The sequence below is a fragment of the Nicotiana tabacum genome, chromosome 13 (assembly GCF_000715075.1).
Source record: "Nicotiana tabacum cultivar K326 chromosome 13, ASM71507v2, whole genome shotgun sequence".
NCBI lineage: Eukaryota > Viridiplantae > Streptophyta > Magnoliopsida > Solanales > Solanaceae > Nicotiana > Nicotiana tabacum.
Genome location: NC_134092.1, coordinates 22,485,737 through 22,508,650, shown reverse-complemented (window position 1 = coordinate 22,508,650; position 22,914 = coordinate 22,485,737). Strand labels below are relative to the sequence as shown.

Genomic DNA, 22,914 nt, shown 5'->3' with positions numbered 1-22,914 from the left:
CATATATTTACTATATTAACTTTTGAGTTTTGATAATTATTTCATTTAAAAATGAATTTAACTGTGTAATTATACTTGTGCAACCAAACAGTACGCTTGTAATTATTTTGTAATTATATTCTGACGCAATTACTAAATTGTGTAATTACTAGGCTGTGTAATTACTACCCTAGTAATTATACCAATTCCAATTATCAGGTGACTTTCCAAACAGACCCTTAAAGATTCTTGAATATGATTCGTTAATTTAGAAATATTGGTTGGTCTTCTAGCTAATACCTCCTTAATTATGAGCATTTTAAAAAGGAGGCAACACAATTTTGCTGACACAAACAGAAAATAATTGAATAAGGCAAAAGTGCTTTTTCTATTAGAACACTTATTTTAGAGAGTTGAAGTATTTTGGCCAAATTTTTAGAAAAAATTAAGTGCTTTTGATTAGTAGTAGAACTTGTTACAGAAGCTGAAAATAATAGTTTTTTTTTTCTCGTAAGTACTTTTTGAACCTTAGCGAAGCATAAATTGCTGCTCTAATATTGGCAAAAAAAAATTTTAAATTGATTAGTCAAACACAAATTGTTAATCTCCAAAAAATACTTTTTACAGATAACACTTTTCAAAATATACTTTGAAAGTTTGACTAAATACGCTAGCAGTCGCATTAGAAGCAAAGGGGAATTAGGTGATTGACACTTAAATTAGTCTGTTTCTATTAAGTGATTATATTCCTCGTAGATCAACATTAGCCGGGAGAAATTCAAAAATAGCCAGGTTTACAAGTAGTAATTGAAAAATAGTCACAGTTTCAAAAGTAATCAAAATTTAGTCATTTTTCATGTAAAGATAAATCTGAACGAAAACACTGTTCAAAATCCGAAAAATATTCAAGCATAATATGCTGGAACTCCAGTATAATATACTGGAACTCCAGCATAATATACTGGAACTCCAACGTATTATACTGGAGTTCCAGAATAATATCCTGGAACTCTAGCATATTATACTGGAGTTCCAGAATAATATACTGATCCAGTATAATATGTTGGAAGTTCATACATAGGTGCTCCAATCTCCAATATATTATGCTGGAACTTTTCGCGTGTTGGAGTTCCAGCATAATATGCTAGAAGTTCATACACAGATACACCAATCTCCAGTATATTATGCTGGACCGGTCCGTGTTGCAGCAAAATAGTGGTTATTTTTCAATAACTTTACAAACGCCGGCTATTTTTGAATTATCAGTCCGAAAACTAGCTAGCTCGTGCTATTTTTACACATTAGTTGGATGTTGCAAAACTCTATGGTAGCATCTTATTAATATATTCAGTAGTTTTGTTTTTTCCCGCTCCAAATTATATGGAAAGCAACTTAGGATAACTTAATTAGCTATTGTTGCAAATAACCTGTATTAAAAGGCTGAGTATATATTCCTAGTGGTAACTGCTAAGATATTCCTAATCCATTATTTGCTATTATAGATTCAAGAATGTTGGTTTCTTAATTTTTGGTTTAAGGATCGGATAACTTCGATTTCCAAATACGCTGTGCTTTCCGTAACAAGTAAATAAATGATCTGGTAGTTAGTTTTCAATTGAGGAATTTATTTTTGTCCAAATAGAATCCTCCACCAAATGTTGCATGCCAAATGATGCAACAATGCTGCAACTTATTTTTTATATGGTGTTGTTCGGATTAACTTGTCAGATTATTCTATCTTATTTTTATTTAATTTCACTATTAGTGGTATTGGTAGGGTTCTACGCACCAAGACTTATTGCATGTTTGGCTAAGCAGGAGAAATCAGTTTATTTTGAGAATTATTTTTTTCAAAAGTACTTTTGGACAGAAGCAGTTTGTGTTTGGCTAATCAGTCTAAAAAGTACTTTTGAGCAATAATTTGTGTTTGGCCAAACTTTCAGAAAGTGTTTTTAAGTATCAAATTACGAATAAGGACATGAATATATTTACTTAATAGTTAATATTATAAGTAAATAAATAATCTCAAAATTTTGTTATTACAGGCAATAATTAAATCTTTTTATTTTATTTAATTAAAATATGAAAATAAAATTTAAAAGTACTTAATTCTTTTAATATAAGTTAAATATATTAAAAATCATTCAACAAATATAAAAGCATTCACCCCTAAAGTCACTATATATTAGAAAGTTATCCTAAAAATAATAAGAAATATGTATACATTAATATCCCAAGTATTAGGTTTAACGGTTATTTTGGTATATACTATATTTTGTTAAGGGTATTCTTGGTAAGAAGAAAAGTCAAGACTGCTTCTGCTTCTACTTTTGGGAAAAAACTACTTTTTTCTACTTCTCAGAAACTGCTTTTGTTTCTTCCCAAAAGTATTTTTTTCCCCAAAAAAAACTTGGCCAAACAACTAAGTTAGGAAAAAAAGTACTTTTGGGGGAAAAAAAAATAATTATGGCCTCTTGAGATGCTTGGCCAAACGGGCTATTAGGCAAATAAGAATAAATCAATTATTTTTGCCTTTCTTGAAACTTTAACTCTAGTCTTTCATAATTTTCGTTTCCTTTATTGACCGTGAGGCTACACCATTAGGTGCTATATTAATTATTATGCTAATATTACCAAGACTTAACCATACAAAAGAAAAGGCTCATCAACCATGTCAAATTGTTGGACTATATCCATTTCTCGGTTCGTGCATGCCATTTTTGTAGAGATTTAGTTAACTTTTTTTTTTTTTTGTATTATTCCAACTGTTTAGCAGATATACTTGGAGGAATTAGTTAGAGTATTAGATTGTCATATATATTATTTTAGCTATACTTATAAGTGAAACTTATTTAATTTATCAGAGGCCGGAGGTTTGGAGACAGGCTATTGAAGGGTTTTAAGCTGAGCAGGACGAAGACGTAATATCTGGAGTGTAAGTTCAGTGTTGAGCCGGGGGAAGTGAGCGTGGATGTGAGGCTTGACTCACAGGTCATCCCAAGTAGAGACAGCTTCAAGTACCTTGGGTCGGTTATCCAGGGGGGAGGGGAGATCGACGAGGATGTCACACACCGTATTGGGGTAGGATAGATGAAGTGGAGGTTAGCATCTGGAGTCCTGTGTGACAAGAGAGTGCCACCGATACTCAAAGGTAAGTTCTATAAAGCGGTGGTTAGACCGGCCATGATGTACGGGGCTGAGTGTTGGCCTGTTAAGAACTCGCATATCCAGAAGATGAAAGTAGCAGAAATGAGGATGTTCGGGTGGATGTGCGGGCACGCCAGGATGGATAAGATTAGGAATGATGATATTCGGGAGAAGGTGCGCGTGGCTCCCATTGATGACAAGATGCGGGAAGCAAGGCTTGGGTGGTTCGGGCATGTACAGAGAAGGAGCACAGATGCTCCGGTAATGAGGTGTGAGCGGCTGGTTGTGGAGGGTACGAGAAGAGGTAGAGGGCGGCCGAAGAAGTATTGGGGAGAGGTGATCAGGCAGGACATGGCGAGGCTTCAGATTTCCGAGGACATGGCACTTGATAGGAAGATGTGGAGGTCGAGTATTAGGGTTGTAGGTTAAGAGGTAGTTGAGTCTTGCCTTATTTCGTACACTTGTAGTATTTGTCAAAGCTAGCTAGTGGCAATGTCGTATCTTACTATTTTGTGTTTCAGTGTCGGACCTATTTACTAACTATCGCTTTTGCTTTGCATCTTTCTTCTGGATTTCATGTTGTTCCTATTTTTCCTATGATTTTTGTGGTGATACTGATATTGTCTCCTTTTGTCTTTTTGTCCTCTTGAGCCAAGGGTCTTTCGGAAACAGCCTCTCTACCTCTTCGAGGTAGGGGTAAGGTCTGAGTACACACTACTTTCCCCATATCCCACTAATGGAATTTCACTGGGGTTTTTTTGTTGTTATTTAATTTACAACCCAAATTGACTTTTGAATTGCATTCAATCCAAACAGCTCAAGGAAAAGAAAAAAACAATTCCCCTCTATTGCAGTAATCTGTTCCGGACAACTGAGGCTTGCTCAGTTGGTAAAAGCACATCCACCTACGACCGTTAGATCCTGGGTTCGAGTCACGCTAGAGGGGAAGTGTGAAAACACTATAGATCCTCCTAATTTAAGAGGAGTTTAAAAATAAAAAATAAAAATAAAAAAAGTAATCTGTTTCGACATATCAAAATACAATGATAGAAAAAACATTCTTAACACAACCAGTGCATATAAGCTAAAACAATCTAAAATAAACACTGCAGTAATCACCCAAAAGAAAATATGAACGTTTAGGGTTAAAATGTAAACTAAACAAACGGCAGCAATGCTTAAGATGGTTAAAAAACTTTATTCAATATTAAAATTACCCAAAAGCGTATTGATGTTTATCATCTTCTTGAAAATAAGTCCCCGATAGAGACACCTTTCATTACAGAAGCATACATTTCCTTGTCATGTTACATGTAGAAATACAGAAATCGAATATAGAGAAAGAAAAATGGCTAACTAGGCCCTTTACAACAACCCCCCACCCCCCAAATACAATACAAACACTTCACTAAAAATGTTATCCAAAATTGAGATATTTTATGTCAGAATTGGGCCAAAAACGGAAAAGCAAATAGGATTACAAGATTTTCATTTCCTGGAGACACAGATACAGTGACCAAAATTCCAACAAAAAAAAAAAAGGAAAGTTGCACAAACCCACAACCCGTGGCTGCCAATCTGTCATCAAAAATTAATCCGCTTGCCTACCAATATCTACCATGAGGATCAATGTCTTGTTGCCCAACACTTGACTTCTTTCTATTCTTATTTCTATTAGGTTTGATGATCCTTCGACCTGATTTGTCGGGACCACTGCTTCCCAATGAGAAACTCCCTCCAGCGCCAAAACTGTTTGATGCTGCAAATGGAGATGGATTCTGAGTAGCAGCATGACTCTGCTGACCACCATACTGGAATGGACTAGGCGTTGAACCAAACATGAAACCACCTGGAGAAGGCGAGACAGAAGGTTGACCAAATGAAATTGCAGGGGGAGATGCCTGTGCAGGATCCTCAGCCATGCTGTCTTCCATGCTCATCTGTCCATTGTTCATGGGGGCCGCAGTAAAAGGAGTGGAGTTCCCAAATATGGGCTGCGAAGATGATACTGTCGGAGAAGTTGAACAAAATGAAAAGGCTGGTGCACTAGGGGTACTGGGTGCTGATCCAAAGACTACCGCAGTAGTGCTTGGAGTATTAAAAGACGAAGATGCTCCAAATGTAAACCCAGAAGGGGTGCTAGAACTAAAACTAAAATCTGGTTGAAGCTTTGGGGGCTGTAAACTGGAACCAAAAATTCCAGCACTACTGGAAGTTTGTGAAGAAGAGGAAGTGGCTCCAAAAGCAAATGGATTAGGACTCACTGTGCTGCCAGCATTGACGGCATTTGTTGATGGAACTGAAGAGCTAACACCGAAACTAAATACGCCAGGAGAAGCAGTAGTGGAGGCCTTGATGACATCTGTTGAGGAAGCCGAAGAACTACCACCAAAACTAAATATGCCCGTGGTAGCACTAGTGAAGGTGCTGACAGCATTTGTTGAGGAAACTGAAGAACTACCACCAAAACTAAATACGCCAGGAGTAGCACCAGTGGAGGTGCTGACAGTATTTGTTGAGGAAGCTGAAGAACTACCACCAAAACTAAATACGCCAGGAGTAACACTAGTGGAGGTGCTGACAGAATTTGAGGAAGCTGAAGAACTACCACCAAAACTAAATACGCCAGGAGTAGCGCCAGTGGAGGTGCTGATAGTATTTGTTGAGGAAGCTGAAGAACCACCGCCAAAACTAAATACGCCAGGAGTGGCACTAGCGGAGGTGCTGATAGTATTTGCCAAGGAAGCTGAAGAACCACCACCAAAACTAAATACACCAGAAGCAGCACTGTTAGACGTGCTGACATTGCTCAATAAGGAAGCCGAAGAACTACCACCAAAATTAAATGTGCCAGGACGAGAACGAGTAGAGGTGTCGACGGCGTTTGTCGAGGAAGATAAAGAATTAACACCAGACGTAAATACACCAGAAGTAGCATTGCTGGAAGTGGCAAGTGCAGTGGTTACTGCTGTAGAAACTGCAGGACTAGCACCAAAAGTAAAAGCCAGCTGAGTGGTCCCACTGCTAGGACCGACTGAATTGCTCAATGTAGATGAGGCTGGAGAACTTGCCACAATACTAAATTTTCCAGATGCAGCAGTGCTGGAGCCAGCTGGGTTGCCATCTGAAGAAGCAGCAGAAACTATGCCAGTATTACTGGAAGCAGAACCAACTGAGGAGAAAGATGTCATTCCAGAGTTTTTAACTTCTGGTGATGAAGTAGATGATAAAACATGAGAAGGAACAGTCTGTGAGACTCTGGCATTGTCTGATCCAGCTAGAGAAGTTCGAGCACTAACAAGCGACTGACCTCCAGTGCTGAAAACAGAACTCTGAGACTGGATACTAGCTGTATTATCTGTGGACATTCCTGGTGAACTAAAACCTAAAATACTATTTCCAGGACTTGTAGATGCAAATGATGAGCCCGCAAAAGGTGAAGTGCTACTCAAGTTGCCAAAATTAGTTGCTTTTGTTTTCAAGTCTGCATTGTCTGCACTAGAAGTTGTTGATAGCGCCGACACTGTTGGTGGATCTTCAGACAGCCCAAATTTGATAGGAGGTCCAGTTGATACTGAAGATGCTGCAGCGGAACTAAACAGGCAGCTACCTGAGGTAATGGAGTTGCCTGCTGTGCTGCCAACAGCAGTTGAAATGCTCGTGGAAGGAGCACCTTCGCTTGAGCTACCAGATTGAACATCCTTTGGGACATTCCTTGATGCCAAGAGGGAGGTGGCTGAGATAGCAGGACTAGGTGCAAACTGTCCATTACTGAAGCTAGAAGTCCTTGATGGAGCAGCAAATGAAGTTGAAGGTGATAGACCAGATGATAAAGCTTCTAACTTTCCATTGCTCTTTCCATGCTTCTGTGAGTTATCTGACTCGAAGAGTTCCGACGGACCACTGGCCAGGCCAAATGGAGGGTTGCATAAGCTGTAGATAAGTGAAGAAACTTGTTACATGCTTTCAAGTAGCTTTAAAAAGGGATGCATAAAACTCAAAGGACCTCCAACTAATTTCCTTTTTCACTTGATTTTCTCCAGCAAGCTGCTAAGCATTCTTAAAATCTTCATTATCCTGTTCCCAACTTAAAGTCTTCATTGTCCTGCTCTCAGCTTAAAGTCTCTTTGCAAATAAAATTCAACTACTTGACTTCTTTTAACAGGTGATTAACCTTTCACACTAAGGTCAGGCTTGACAATAATTACTCAACATTTTATTCTCCTGGGTTTTCATCAATCACATTAAAAAAAATTATAGAGTGTGAGTGCTAGTCAGAAGAGCTTCAGATGTTCAAATAGGGGGAGGGTGGAACGGACGAATTATAGAGAAAACAAATAGTCTCTTCTCCATTGTGTTCATAAGTTAAAGGGGAATAAAGGGAAATGTACTGGTCACCAATTATTAAGCATAATTTCATTTCAATACCTTCGTATTTCTCCAGAAAAACATACATTGAAGATTACAAATCCCTATTCCTTTATCATTTACTTCAAAATCAAGCAAACTGAAAAGCCCCTTCACCTCAATTCTGCTCCCTCTTCTCCAACTCCAACTATTTTAGCTCCAACCAAACATTGGTTAAAGTCGGCAATCACACACAAATTGTGAACCTCAGTGTACACATTCCCTTTTGTTACAATATCTCTTAATTTTTTTCTTTTGAATTACCGATTCAGGGCTAGAAAACTTGATATGATCACAACAAATCAGCAAGTACAATTCAGAATCCTAACCCTTTCTCTAAAGGTTAATTATTATGTGGCCTATTCTTCTGCCATCAGTTTGGCTAATAACTGTCTTTAACTTCTGATATTTCATAGTTTAAGAAAATAGTCTTATATATAAGCAAAAAAGTACACAACAGCATTGTACATGAACAAGGAATCATTAGCGATCCCTTGAATCATGTGAAAACAACATTGGAGGAAATGCATAGAAAGGTAAAAAAAATTCTGCATCTGTGCACTGACACATGTACATGAAAAAGTACAAGTAGGAGAAAAAAAATAAGTCAGGTACTCTTAGCAAGGTATGTTCAACAATAAGCACTTGCATAGCTGCTAACATTATCAGTAGACACAAATGGATGGCAGAATATAAGGTGACAAAGCTGGTCAGGATTATTATATATCTGAGGGATATAATAAAGTAGGAACCAACCTGCTCGAGCTTTCTGGCTCTATCCCTGTGAGTGGGGGTGACGATGAAAATAGAAGTGCTGGGACCTTATCAACACTTGGCTTTTTTGATTTGTTAGACCCAAATGATGGCAGGACAACCTCTGGTGACAGGAAATTGGCACTGGGCAGGAAACTGGTGCTATTGACGCTGATAACAGCAGCATCAGGAGCCTCCATATCATTTCTTTTGTTCAAAATCCCCAGAGTAGCCTTCGTTTTAATAAAAGCTGCAGGTTTGTTCAGGGCTCCATCAGTAGATAGAGACTTCTTTTCAGCATCAGATGTACCCATCTTATCTCTCCCTTCAGCCACTTGAAATGCAGACTCATCAGAGTTTATGTCCTCATCCAGCTCAAAAAAGTCCTGCAAAGATGAGGGGGAAAAAAACAAAATGACTATGAACTGAGTTTGTTATGGTCTGCAAAACATCAAGCTTAAAAGAGTCCTGGTGAAGAGTGAAGACACAGATGACTAAAACTAAAAAGGCAAGTAGCCCAAACTTTAAGTGAGTAATGGCCATGAAGCAGAAAAAAGTACTCCCTCCACTTCATTATATGTGATCGAGTTTGACCGGACAGAGAATTTAAGATGCTAATTTGACTTTTATAACATAGTAGTGATTGATGAAAGAGAACTAAAGTAGTGGTTGAAAATAGAGCAAACAATCAGGTTAATGTGTGAATAGTTAATGAATTTAAATTCTTGAAAGTTGTAAATTTTGCTGCAAATGGAATAGGGTCAAACTTTTTGGAACATCTTAAAATATAAAGAATGTCATATAAATTGGAACTGAGGAAGTATAGGCAACACAAGCAAATATTAGGACACAATGCAGTCCTGACACAGCAGCAGTGGCATCAGCTGCAGAGCAAAATTAAATAGCAACCACTTAAACAGACCTCTAAACCTCGAGTACCTTGAGTATCTACTCATATATGGAATTGGACAATAGAGAAATAGTCATTGAACAACAGGGAACTGTCTGAAAAGTGCAATACAAAAATCAAGATGTTCAAAAGCATTCACAAGATACACCAACAAGGTCAATTAGGGGTGTTCATAAAAACCCGAAAAATCGAACCAAACCGTAAACCAAACCAAAACCGACCAAGAAAACGGACACTTTTTTGGTTTGGAATTTTAAAAACCGATCAAATTTGGTTTGGGTTTGGTTTTAATCAAAAAATACCCGAAAAAAACGAACCAAACCGACTATAGAAGTAGCTATTTAAAATTTATTATCACACCATATAAAGTTTTTAAAATTTTATAGTACATGTTGATCATTTGCACTTTTAATCTAGTTCTTTGCTATTATAATAATTTAGTTTCTTGCCTTTACATTCTAGTTTGATTGGTAGTTTTCTTTTGCTAAGTACAAGAATCTATTTCATGTTAAAAATAATATATTTTTAATCGAGTCCTTAAAATATTCATCAATTCAATTATCATTAATATATCTTGGTAAATGATAGATTTCTCAAAAAAAAATCAATAGTGTTACATTGAAAATGTAATCGGCGGAATATGTGTTTGGTAGTGTATGTCTCATATTTAAGAAAAATCGATAAATAATCAAAAAACCCGAAAAACCTGACAAAAATTGACATAAACTGAATCTATAAAAAACCGACTTAATTGGTTTGGTTCGGTTCCAATATTTGAAAAATCGACTTGGTTTGGTTTCTTTTTAGGGGGAAACCGATCCAAACCGAACCATGAACACCCGTCAATATATGTTGTAACACGGTATACTCAAATTCAAAGCTAGTAAAGACAGTCAAAGATTCCAAGTGAGTTGAAAAAAGGGAATGAACCTCATGTGCGCTCATCCTAAAAGCTTGCTTCTTCTGAGGTTGAACTGCAGACGTTTTATCCAGGGAATCAGCATTTTCCAAAACTAGTTGAGCATCTTCGAGTGAACATTTTGCATCATTCTTTCGTACAACGGTGGACTCGTTAATAGATCTCCTTTGCCCATTTTGTTCTATTTTGCCGTGCTTCTGCAAACTAGAATCATGGGCATCAGTTGGAAAAACCTTAGACAAATTTTCCAGCTTATGGCTGTTGTCTTGTGCACTATGAAGCAGCTTCAGCGTATCCAAAGACTCCAAGCTTTTAAGAGCTTGTCCGTGAAGCATGTTCAGTGTCAATTTCTTGGGTGTTTTATCGTTCCCTGCAACTTGTTTTGATTCTGATGACTTCTCCTTTGGGGTCAGATATTCAAGATGATTCAATATCTTCGCAGCTGTCTCACTGGACTTGGAAGGAATGTGAGCATACCTTGTCGGCACATTGTTATCTCCAACAACTTTCGCGACCTCCTGATAAACGACAGAAGAAGAAGCAACCCCTGCTCCTGGACTAGGATGAGAAACTCCATTTGATAGGAGATTGGGTTTCTGTCGAGTCCTACGCATGGGGCCAACAGATCCCAGATCATCTTCTAGAACAGAACTTCTCCGTTTGAGTGGCTGAAAGAGGAAAACGTGAAATTCACTCACAGATGGTAATACATAAAAATAAAGAATGCAAATCAGTTCAAGACCACAGTGATTGCAAAGTATACCTGTTTAGAGCCAAAATATCCATCATGCTCCAAGACTGACTCAGATAAAGAAGGCCCGCTATATGCATTGTATGTGGAGCTACTAGCCTGATAGAGGACCAAAGTTAAACCAAAAATTCAAACAAATTAAATAATTTCCAACAGTAAAGTAGGCAGAGAAGCAAATGCACCATTTGACCATCAGTTTGACGAATTCTGGAGTATGGAGCGCGCGCCATGTTGTATATTGCAGATCTTCCACGAGATCTTGGAGTGGTAAATCCATTTGCTCGAACTCCAACAAGATCAGCAATCTTTGTTGTCACTGATGTAATAGGTAAATTTTGGGAATATGCTATATTCTTTAGCAGTGGTGTATCTACTCTCACAACTTGACTTTGCGAACTCAGAATTGATGATGACATCTTTGAAGGCATAGTATCCATGTAAACTTTTGCCAGTTTAGCAGGAGATGCAACATCACCTTTAGGGACCTGGAACCATCAACAACACAGATGTCAGACTGACCGAATTTTACAAATTGTCACAAAGCTAATATGCGGAGTACCCAGGCAAGGCATTCATCTTACTCTTGAACTTGTGGCAGGAGTACCAACAGCTGCATCAGATGTAACCTTCTCAGCCCTATTTTTTTCAAGTAAAGAGCTAGAATAATTGGCTAAAGGCCTATATTGAATGGATTCAGCCCTCTTATCATTCCCAACAGAGGTATCTACAGTTTTGGAATGCAAAAGTTCTGTCAAACGGTCAATTTCAGCTCTGCACCCACCAAATTTCATATTAGTAAATATCACATGCCACCTTGAAACCAAATATGAATATACTAGAACTGTCAATTCTTTCCTTTTTTGGGGGGGGGAGAGGGGATAAGTTTCTAGAAACTCAATTCGATTGAACAAGATTCCTATAAGAACATTAGCCTCCCAGCAATCAGTTAAAAGTACTTAATAAGAAGGATGCAGTGGCTACCTCTAAAAGTAGTTGCTAAGACAAAAATGAGACGATGAAACCAGAGCGTATGTTTACCTAACCCTCCATCCAAGATATAGAGACCTCATTTGAGGCCAACATCAAGAACATTAAAATTCAGTTCAAAAGAACATGTTTAATCAAAATAAAACAAAAGAGTAATTACTAGGAAAAAACATCACAAGATCTAAAGTATTTTTAATAATTGCGAAATCGGTTGTTTACAGCTTCGAAATTTGAGTGAATAATTGGCTCCCAAATCTACCCTTCTCCACTTAAATACCAGAATCAATCAAGAAGGATTCGAAATGGTGACATGCCCCTACCACACATCTCGCCTTTTACTACCTTTACATTGAACCAAAGTACGGGGGCAACAGCAAGATCAAAATTCTATGACTTCCAGTTTGCTATTGTATGTTATTACGAAAACACACATTAGAAAAAATGGCAGATTTAACCACCAATAGAGTATGCAGCAGCGCAGTCAATTTACATTTGATAGACATGCAGAAATACCGAAACCTGAAACAAGAGATAAAACAGATACAATTCTAACAACTGCTAGGTTATCCCAAAGCTTACCTGGTGAATGTCTTCTGTTTTAACAGTTGCTCAAGCTCTGAGAATGCACTGCCCTCAGAGCTGCACACCGCGTTGCAAATTTCATGTCCGGTGACTACTACTGCTCCAGCATGATCCTTCACCAAAAAGAAGAATTGTTCCAGAAGAGGAAAGGACGAAGGGGGAACTTTATCAGGATATCATACTATAAACTTATATCAAGTTATTATTCTCAATAAACAAATGATTGAAGTCTTGTGAAACATTGGACCACCAATACAAGTATATGAGCAAGAAAAAAAACCAAAATTGTTGTGTCTAGGAAGATGGACAATTCTTGTGATCCAAACACGTGAAAAATAAAATATATAAGCACCAGGTTTCAGAAGCTTTGAGGACAAAATTTGCATAATAAACTTACATTAGGACAAGACCCCTGCTGCAGATCCTCTGGTTCTTGTCTTGCTTCTGTTTATACCGAAAAGCAAATCAGGTCTTAACTAAAGTATGGTAAAACTTAATGAAAACAGAAAAAGAAGCAAACAAAGCTCATAGGAAGACATTTGTCTAAGAAATGTTACAGAACAATTTAGAGCAACCCGCATAACAGAGAGACAATAGATGCAAAAGCCACATTACTGGTTTCCCGTGACGTGGAGGAAATATGAATAGCGCAGGAATGTTTTTTGATAGGTGATAGTCCAGGAACTAAAATTTCAGAGCAATCTCCTTCCCAAAAGAATTTCAGAGCAAATAAACTTAACCATACATGCCACTTGCAATGTCAGTAATTTGTCTCAATTGATAATTCGGATAAGGAGTGGTTAATAATTAACACGGGTTGCACAAGACGAATTTAATTATGCTGGAACTCAGACATGTTATCCATTTCAAAGAGACACAAAACAGATGATGCAGCTTTTCTTCAATAGCCAGCATAAGATATATAAACCTCAAGCGTTTGCCTAATGGTCAATATTCGTCGAGCTCCAACCATAAACTCGGGTAACTTGAGGCTAAGCCTACTCCAACCCTTTCAGGCAACCATTACATCACTTTAAAATGACAAAAAAAAAAAGGCTACCACTCGTTAGACATAACTAACTAGCTCCCAGGCTGTTTATGATAAGGAAATAGCTCCCAAGTTATGTATAAAATGGGAGATCGATGATTTTAATTAGTGCAGGCAAATGAACCAGTAGGCTGGGCATGTTCAGCTTGGTTAGATCAGTGAAAAAAGACCAGACTACATCAGCTAGAAACAATAATATAGTTTTACTTCAAAAGCTCAGAAGTTGTCTAACCACTATGTCTGGAGTGGCTATCATGCACTTAGTAGGAAAAGGGTACCAAATATGTTTCCCTAGGAGCGGAGTAATCTGATCCTTTCAAAATAATCAAGAAGAGCAGTTCATTATGCCTCTAACTTAGCTCCTTGATGATAGATCACTTCTATTCTAAAAGAAATAGGGTTTGCCCATACAAGAACTACAGGTCCCTAGCCTAAGGCTAAAGCCGTGAACTACACCCTCATGAGAGCCCTCTATTTGACTAACATACTCCCTTTTTTATCTCCATCGTACCTTCATGTCAAAGCTGGTATTAAAAGTAGAATTAGCATAATTCGCAGAATTAGAAGCCTTTGAACAATTTGCTTCTGATCTCGATTAAGCTACTATAATCAATTGGCAAGAGGTGAAAGATTACGTGAATTGCTTACCTCTTAATTGAGATGAGACAGGAGATTCAATCCTTGAACGAAGTAAAAATCACTTTGACTCAATCATACTACTTCAAATCAGCTTAAGTATTCCTTTTTTCTTTTTCTTTTTAGCCCATTTTATCTAATTTATATCTAATCAATTTTTCTGGAACGAAGAACATCTGAGAGGGAAAACCTCAATTCACATACAAATAGACCATACAGAAAAATGTATACAGGAACAAAGCAAACTTTTTCTAATAAACTTTCTGAATTTACCAAAGAAAGAAGGTAAAATTTCCAACTAGACATTACCAACTGATAACATGAAACAGCTTGAAACATAACAAAAATCATTAAAGCATTCTGCTTTTTGGACATAGTTACAAAAACTATTACTACTAAGTACTAACTGCCTCATTTCAAAGTTTTAATGAGCCAAATTTAAAACTACAGCATACATCATAGTAATAGAATTCTGTTATTTACGAATTCAAAAAGAAGAAATGATAACCAGTACCTTTACAGCTCCATCCCAAACTAGTTATAATTCATTGTAGGATTTAAGTTATATACATTGACAGTGTAATAAATTTTCTACTCCGTCACCTTAATTTAACATGTCATAGCAAGTAACTTACTACTCTGACTGTTTTTTATATGAACCTATTTTCTTTTTAGTCCGTTTCAAAAAGAAATGAACCCTTCCCTAATAAGGAAACTCTTAATTTTCCAATTCCAATATTATCTTACTTAGAAGGTTTCACAGCCACACAAATGGTATGTCATGTTTTACATCAAAAGTTTCAAAAGTCCCGTGTCCATGGAGGGAGTATTTATTTTAGGTTAACAATCAATGTTATTAACTAAAGTTACCAGCAATTTTCAAGTTTAGGACTAATGTCTAAACTGCATACCTTTCGTTTTTGAAAGAGCTGTACATATTTTCAAGTGGTAATATAAAATAGTTAGTTACCAAAAAAGCGAAAGTTACCTGCAATTACTTTTGATTGGCCTGTGTAAAAAACTCAAACTCTTAATTATAAGACTCATTTTTATAATTATCGAGCTCCACTAGACGTAACAAAAAGGAAATTACAACTTTTAACAACAAAAATGCAACGCAACAGAATAACAAGCAAATTCAGAGCAAAAACCAAGCAATTTCAAATACGAATATATAGTCCAATAGAGAAAATGTGCAAAAGGAGAACCTGGAGGAGGAAGTGGTAACGGCGTTGGGGGAGGGAGAAGACGTTTCCGAAAGAGCGACGAAAAGAACCGTTGAGCACCGGAAGTGATGAGCTTAGTGGCGGGATCAACGACGAGTTTTGTGAGCCAACTAGGGTTCCGGAGAGCCGTCGGAGGGCGATCGTATGGAGTAGTTTGGTTCTTAAGGAAAGGTCGTTTCCGGAACTTTCCTCCTGCTCCGCCGCCGGCGCCTTCGTGGGCTGAGGAAGTTGCCGTTCCGCCACTGCCAGCCGCCGCCATTTATTCAAACCTTCCGAGAGAAAAAGACGAGGGAAAAAAATTGGAGAGGGAGGGAAAATGGGAAATTAGGGTTTTATTTCGTGGATTGAAACACGGAAAGAGAAAACAAATATCGGTGACTTGACATTGGCGGGCGTGTCGGTAATTAATCATTGTTCGACATTTCGTTTTGCCATTTAAACTCTCCTACTAATTTTCAAAACTTAGTCCAACTTGTTTGGATGGCTGTATTGTTATTTTAAATATAATATTTATTTTAATTATTATTTAAATTTTATTGTATCGTATCGTTAAATCTATCGTTACGTAACGATGAAATGTGTCACTTTATGTAACGACCGATTTGGTGTGGTTGCGTCGTTACTTACTTTTTTCTCATCTTGGCCTTCATATTATTAAATAATCATATTTTATCATTTATACTACTTTTCTATATAATAATTTTACTGCATATCCTATTTTTTCTTAATAATGTTGCAAGTTTATTCTTTACATTGTTTGGTGCGTGACATTATGGAACAACGTCAAACGATACAATCTATCCAAATATTATATTCATCAAATAATACAATACAATACAATACGATTCATTATAAAACGACATGTAACAACTATCCAAACAAGCTGTTAGTGGGCGTTTGGACATAAGAATCGTAAAATTCAAAAAAAAAGGTGAAAATGGTATTTGAAAATTAGAGTTGTGTTTGGACATGAATATAATTCTGTGTTGTTTTTGAATTTTTGAGTGATCTAAGTGAAAATTTTGAAAAATAATTTTTTAAAGTTTTTCAAATTTTTGAAAAATTCCAAAATTTATCTTCAAGTGAAAATTAAAAATTTTATGGCCAAACACTTATTTCGAAAAAAAGTTTAAAAAATTCGAAAAAGGTGAAAAAATCCTGATGTCCAAACGGGCTCTTAATTCACGATATTTGCAGAAATTTAAGGGTCCGTTTGGCAATTAAAAAAACTCTTCTTTATGGTGAATTAATGGGTGGCTATAAAAAAAATAATTTTTACTTAAAGTTAAAAAAAATTAAAAATGAAAAATTGAAAACTCCGAAAAGTTGTTTTTCAAAAATATCACTTCAAATAACTCACAAAACTTAAAAACGGCTATAAATTGTATTAATATCCAAACACAACTATAATTTTCAAATGTCATTTTCACTTGAATTTTTTTACTTTTTCCCGGAATTTCACAATTTTTATATCCAAACGCCCACTTAAGATATGAGGATTAAGAGCTTCTACTTCAGATTTTGTTTCTTTATTTATGTATTATACCGTAAACTCTTGAGTTTAAACATTCTAAGATGACAACTTGAACATGACACAAAATTAATATATTTGCACTTCACTCCAAATACGTCTTGCGTTTATCGAGTGTCTAGTGATTTCTAGATTAGTTTGATTTGTGAAATTGTGTGATTTACAAGTTAGTTATTCTATTAAATTGTTTCGTCTTATGTAGTTTTGAAAATCATTTTTTTTAGAATTTAGTACATATTTACACATTATTGTAATAATTACATGTGCTTTAAATTAAATCTATAATCTATAACTATATTAAAAGTACGAAGGTACTTAACGAAATGTTGTTCGCATTTTTTATCTTTTAATAACATTTACAACAGACAAACTTGTAATTTAAATTATTTTTCTAACATTTAGAACTTTATAAAATCAATTAAAATTTTGCATATTAAATCTTTCTTTATCAAACTAGGTAAGAATTCCTAATATTTAGGAATTTAATATTAATAAAGCTTTTACCTTTTATAAGTTGTACTAATCTAAAATAACTTCTTTGTGCAGTCTTATAGAATCAAGATAAGAACTAATACGGTGACATCAATGATTTCTAATAAAATTGTAATATGAGGACATAAAATTGCATATTAAATTAAAATTATTTAATACAATAACATCTAAACTAAAATTATTTCAATGCAAAATAATTAAATATTTATTTATAAAATTCTCCTTTCAGTCATGCAAAATAATTAATCCAATTCGATTAAGCACCCAAAAATATTATTTTGATACCATATTTAATCATACAAAATCATATAAGCCTAAATCAATGTTATAAAAGTATGTAATCTCTATACGAAATATTGATTGAATTTTTTACCTTGAAAAGTAAATTTTATATTGAATAAAAATATAATATAAATATTTTACTAATATTTAGGAGTTTAAAAATAATTAATTTTTTACTTACTAAATTATTTCTTATTTAAACCATGTAAAAAGTTCAAATATTTAAGACTTTAAAATGAATAATATATCTAAAAAAATGTCTAACTTAATATGTATGCACACTCAATGAATTCAATAGCTTTTCACAGTAACTTGTTCGTCCTATTTAATTTTCATGTTTTAGTAATGATTTCTTTGCCGATGCACGTTTCGACAAAGTTATGAAACTATAATTTTTTTTCTTGTTATTTCAACAGCTAAAATCTCAGTAAATGAATAACATTAAAACTTTTGAAGGGAGATATATTGAAAAAACATAAGGCTCAAATTTTTAATTTATGTTATTTGATAAATCTTTAAAGAATCGTAATAAAAGTCTATACCTTATTATGTCTTTTCGAATGAACTTGAGAATATAATTTGAAGAAAATTTCAGAACTTAAATACACTTGAGATGGGAAACACGCGCAACGCGCGTAAATTAAAACTAGTTACTAAATAAGTGTATCTAACTAACTTCCACATTATTAACAATAAAAAGAAGAAACAAAACACTTTTTGTCTGAATCCATTAGTTGCCTTGACTGTTGAACACTAACTGTAACTAGGGGTGTTCATGGTTCGGTTTGATCAATTTTTACCTAAAAAGAAACTAAACCAAGTAAGTCGGTTATTCAAATATTAAAATCAAATCAAACCAATTAAGTCAGTTTTTTATCGATTCTGCTTTTGTCGATTTTGCTCAGTTTTTCGGTTATTTATCGTTTTTTTCTCTTAAATATAAGATATAACTACCAAACACATATTTCGGAGACTACATTTTCAACGTAACACTATCAAATCAATTGCTCTTTGAGAAATCTATTATTTACCAAGACATATTGATGATAATTGAACAACTAGTGATGAATAATTTACATACTCAATTAAAAATTGATTATTTTTAACATGAAATAAGTTATTGTACTTAGTAAAAGAAAACTACTAATTAAACTAAAATGTAAAGGTACATAATTAGATTATTATAATAGCAAAAAACTAGACTAAAAATATAAACAACTAATATGTACCATAAAATTTTAGAAACTTTATATAAAAATATACATATATATAGGTGTAATAATAAATTTAAATAGCTACTTCTATAGCCGGTTTGGTTCGGTTTTTTCGGTTATTGTTTTTATTAAAACCAAAACTAAATCAAATTTGATCGGTTTTTAAAATTCAAAACCAAAACCAAATCAAACCAAACCTAAAACGTATCAATTTTTTTGGTCAGTTTACTTTAAATTAAATTACTAAAAAAGTGTATTTAACGAACTTTCGCATTATTAACAATAAAAAGAAGAAAAAAAACACATTTTGTGTGAATCCATTAGTTGTCTTGACTGTTGAACACTAACTTTAACAATACAATTAGCAACTAGTTGAAAAAAATCTATGATTTATGATTTATAGGTTGCTGTTTGATTTAATGTAACATAGGACACACATTGTATCACCAAGATCTATGCAGCAAAGTCCTTGACGGTCCCATTAGTATAGAATAGTAATTCATTAATGGGAAAAGGGTTAGATATACTCATGTACTATTGAAAATAAGTTTGTATTTACCCCAGGTATATTTACCATGTCATTTTTCTTTACAATATTTTTTAAACAAATGACTAAATCTACCCCTTTTTTAATAAAGCCTTATTCTTCTCTAAACTGAAATCTAAAGATTTTTTTTCACTCTCAACGGAAAATTTGCATAAACGAGAACCGTACATAACATAATGTTCAAAATAAAAAACTGTACTATCTAAAATTGAGTTTATGGACAACGCTCTATTTCCACTACCTTTCTCTCTCACAAAAACCTCAAATGGGTCATGTCTCAATACTCCTTCAGTACTCATCAGACAAGTAAATAATAACCGAATCACCATCGATTTCCTCCTCCTCCCTTTATCTCTTCCTCCTCCTCCCTTTATCTCGTTAACCATAGGTTCGTGTTTTAGAAATCTTCGTCAATCACCTTAGGAACTCCAAATCTTTTCTTTGGCGGATTTAAATTCTAATCTTAATCAATATTCACACCATACTCTTGGCGGGATGAAAAGGGGAGAACCAACAACTTATTTGGTTGTTCACTTTCTAGGTTTTCTTCTTTGGGGACGAGCTTGGCGATGAGATACCCATTGAAAACAGACACATTGGTGGCACGTAGATTGCACAATATGGGTTTTTGGTTTAGTCATTTATTTTAAATGATATTGTAAAAAAAATAATGACATGGACCTCATCCACCTAGATTTAAGAATTGATGTGTCCCGTGCCACTATGGATTGTTGTGATGTTTTTAAAATTGGACAAATGTCCTTTCAAGTGGCAATGGAGAAATGTTTGTGGCAATCTTGCATGAAAATTCAAAACAAGTGTTATACAATTGTCATGTTTCAAACCTGTCTTAAAGCTTATAAGTAGGCATTCAAAATAGGCATCAATCGTCAACAACTTTCCTTTGCTTTTTCATTCTTCACCAACTTTCCTTTGTTGTATTTTCGTCTCAAAATTCAGTAGTCTATTTTCTTTTGTTCCCCTCTTTTAAATAGTTGAGTTTGTAATTTAAGATTTTGCCGATTTCTGTATTCTCTTAAGTAGCGATAAACTTGTTTAATTCTGAGGAAACTGTAACGACCCGGCCGGTCATTTCGAGAGTTGTAGCCTTGTTCCCCCATCTACTGCTCCATTTGTGATTTATAATTGTTATATGACTTATCGGGTTAGCCGGTTCGGGTCCAAATTTCAGAGTGAATTGAGACACCTAGTCTCATAATGGAAAGCTTAAGTTGGAAAAGTTGACCGGATATTGACTTATGTGTAAACAACATCGGATTTAAATTTTACTGGTTCTGTTAGCTCCGTTAAGTGATTTTGGACTTAGGAGTGCCCGAATTGTGATTTGGAGGTCTGTAGTAGAATTAGGCTTGAAATGGCGAAAGTTGGAATTTTGAAAAAGTTTGACCGGGAGTGGACTTTTTGATATCGGGGTCGGATTCTGATTTCGAAAGTTGGAGTAGGTTTGTGGTGTCATTTATGACTTGTGTGCAAAATTTGGAGTCAATCAGACATGATTTGATATGTTTCGGCGTCGGGTGTTGAGTTTGGAAGTTTCATAGTTTATTAGGCTTGAATCTATGTGCGATTTATATTTTTGATGTTGTTTGAGGTGATTTGATGGTTCGACTAAGTTTGTATCGTATTTTAAGACTTGTTGGTATATTTGGTTGAGGTCTCGTAGGCCTCGGGTTGATTTCGGGTGGTTAACGGATCAAAGATTGAAGTTGAAGAGCTGATGAAGTTTGAGGACTACTGGTGTAATCGCACCTGCGGAGTGGGCACCGCATGTGCGAGCCTGCAGAAGCTGGAAGGGAGCCACAAAAGCAAGCCAGGAAGGAATTAGCAGAGGCCGCAGGTGCGAGGTCATTTCAGTACCTACGAGGCCGCAGATGCGTCGAAGAGGGCGCAAAAGCGGAGTGTGAAGGAGTTGAGAGGCGTAGGTTGCTTCCGCAGAAGCGGATCATGGGCCGCAGAAGTGCCTCCGCAGGTGCGAGACTTGGAGATCAGGTGCAATCCCATGTGAGTTAAGTGACTTCCGTATGTGCAGAATTTTCACCGCAGAAGCGGATTTTAGGACTGCAGGTGCGGTTTGACTAGGCAAAACATATAAACATAAGGGTTCGCGATTTTCTACATTATCTAATATCTTGAGCTCGGATTTTGGAGGTTTTTGAGAGGATTTTCAAGGGGATTCTTGAGGTAAGTTCCTTGTGTTCATATTTCTTCAATAGTTGTGTTTTCCCACTGATTTTCCACCTAGATGGTGTGTTTTTAGGTGTAATTTGGGGGTTTGAGGCTAGGGATTTGGAGAGTTGATTCTATGGATTTGAATGACCAATTGGTGTCGTATTTTGATGAATTTAGTATGACTAGACTTGTGAGTAAATGGGCTTTCAGATTTTGTGACTTTTGTTGGATTTCGAGACGTGGTCCTGGGGGCCGGGTTTGAGCCGATTTCGGATTTTTGAGTTATAACTTCATAATTTCGTATAGAATTGATTCTTTTAGCCCGTATTAATTGTATTGTACTGTTTGTGGCTAGATTCGGGGCATTTGGTGGATGATTTGCAAGGCAAATGCGTATTGGAGTAGGAATTTATTCGGATTGAGATAAGTAACACTTCTAAACTTGGTTCTGAGGGTTCGAAACCCCGAACTTCTGTGTTATGTGATTGGTATTAAGGTGACACACATGCCAAGTGATGGGCGTGTGGGCGTGCACCGTAAGAATTATGACCTGGTCAATTTCATGGCACTGTCTAGTGGTTTTATCTTGTTGATTTCTGTGTTTTCATTATGTGATAAAGTAATTGAGTTGTCACTCATGCTAGATATCATGTTTAGGCTTTATGCCGGTACTGTTGGGACCCATAGTGGCTGTTTCTTGTTGTTATCTTACTGATTTCATTGATATTTCGTACTTAGTCATAGTCATTCATTTCATATCATACCTCAGTCTCACTTGTTATTTACTGATGCATCATGTCATTGTTTTCGGGCTAGTATCATGACATTGTGAGCCTGGGAGAAAGAGAGACTGGAGAGATTGATGACTGGGTGGGGGCGAGGGCCTGATTATGAGTGATATTTATGGGACCAGGCTGCACGTCGCAGCGATTATACTGATTTATGATAGCGCTTGGGTTGAAGGAGCCTCTCCGGAGTCTGCACACCCCTCCCCCAGTGAGCGTGATTGATTATATTGAGGGATGAAACTTCCCTGGACATGGATCTTGTCCGAAGAATTATGTACCTGGAGATGGATCTTCTCCTCGGGTTGGATTGTCCCTACTCGATACTGGGTGATAGATGGTCAGTGATGTATATATTCCGAGATGGATTTTCCCTGGGCCGTATGGGCCATATACAGTACTCGTGATTGAGCATTTGAGAGTGTGATCACATGAGGCTGTCAGCATGGTGCATCACATACAACATGTGCATTGGCATGTAGAAGTAGAGGAGTTATATTCTTCATATCATTCAGATTTGATTCATTT

At 35.9% G+C, this 22,914-nt stretch overlaps 1 protein-coding gene across 2 annotated transcripts; it reads right to left on the bottom strand.

The window, feature by feature from the left end:
- Positions 1–4,369: 4,369 nt before the first annotated feature.
- On the bottom strand, positions 4,370–15,778 carry LOC107763970 (nuclear pore complex protein NUP1). Of its 2 annotated transcripts, XM_016582485.2 has the most exons (9): positions 15,328–15,778; positions 12,833–12,879; positions 12,433–12,548; positions 11,448–11,637; positions 11,049–11,351; positions 10,879–10,965; positions 10,127–10,783; positions 8,290–8,672; positions 4,370–7,059 (listed from the first exon to the last, which is right to left on the bottom strand). In XM_016582485.2, exons 1-9 carry the CDS (start codon positions 15,602–15,604, stop codon positions 4,731–4,733), a joined length of 4,389 nt encoding a protein of 1,462 aa, XP_016437971.2. In that variant the 5' UTR covers positions 15,605–15,778; the 3' UTR covers positions 4,370–4,730. The 2 variants fall into 2 exon arrangements, with proteins under 2 accessions (XP_016437971.2, XP_075083912.1); XM_075227811.1 differs by lacking the exon at positions 15,328–15,778 and having other exon boundaries at positions 12,433–12,532.
- Between the last annotated feature and the right edge of the window lie 7,136 nt (positions 15,779–22,914).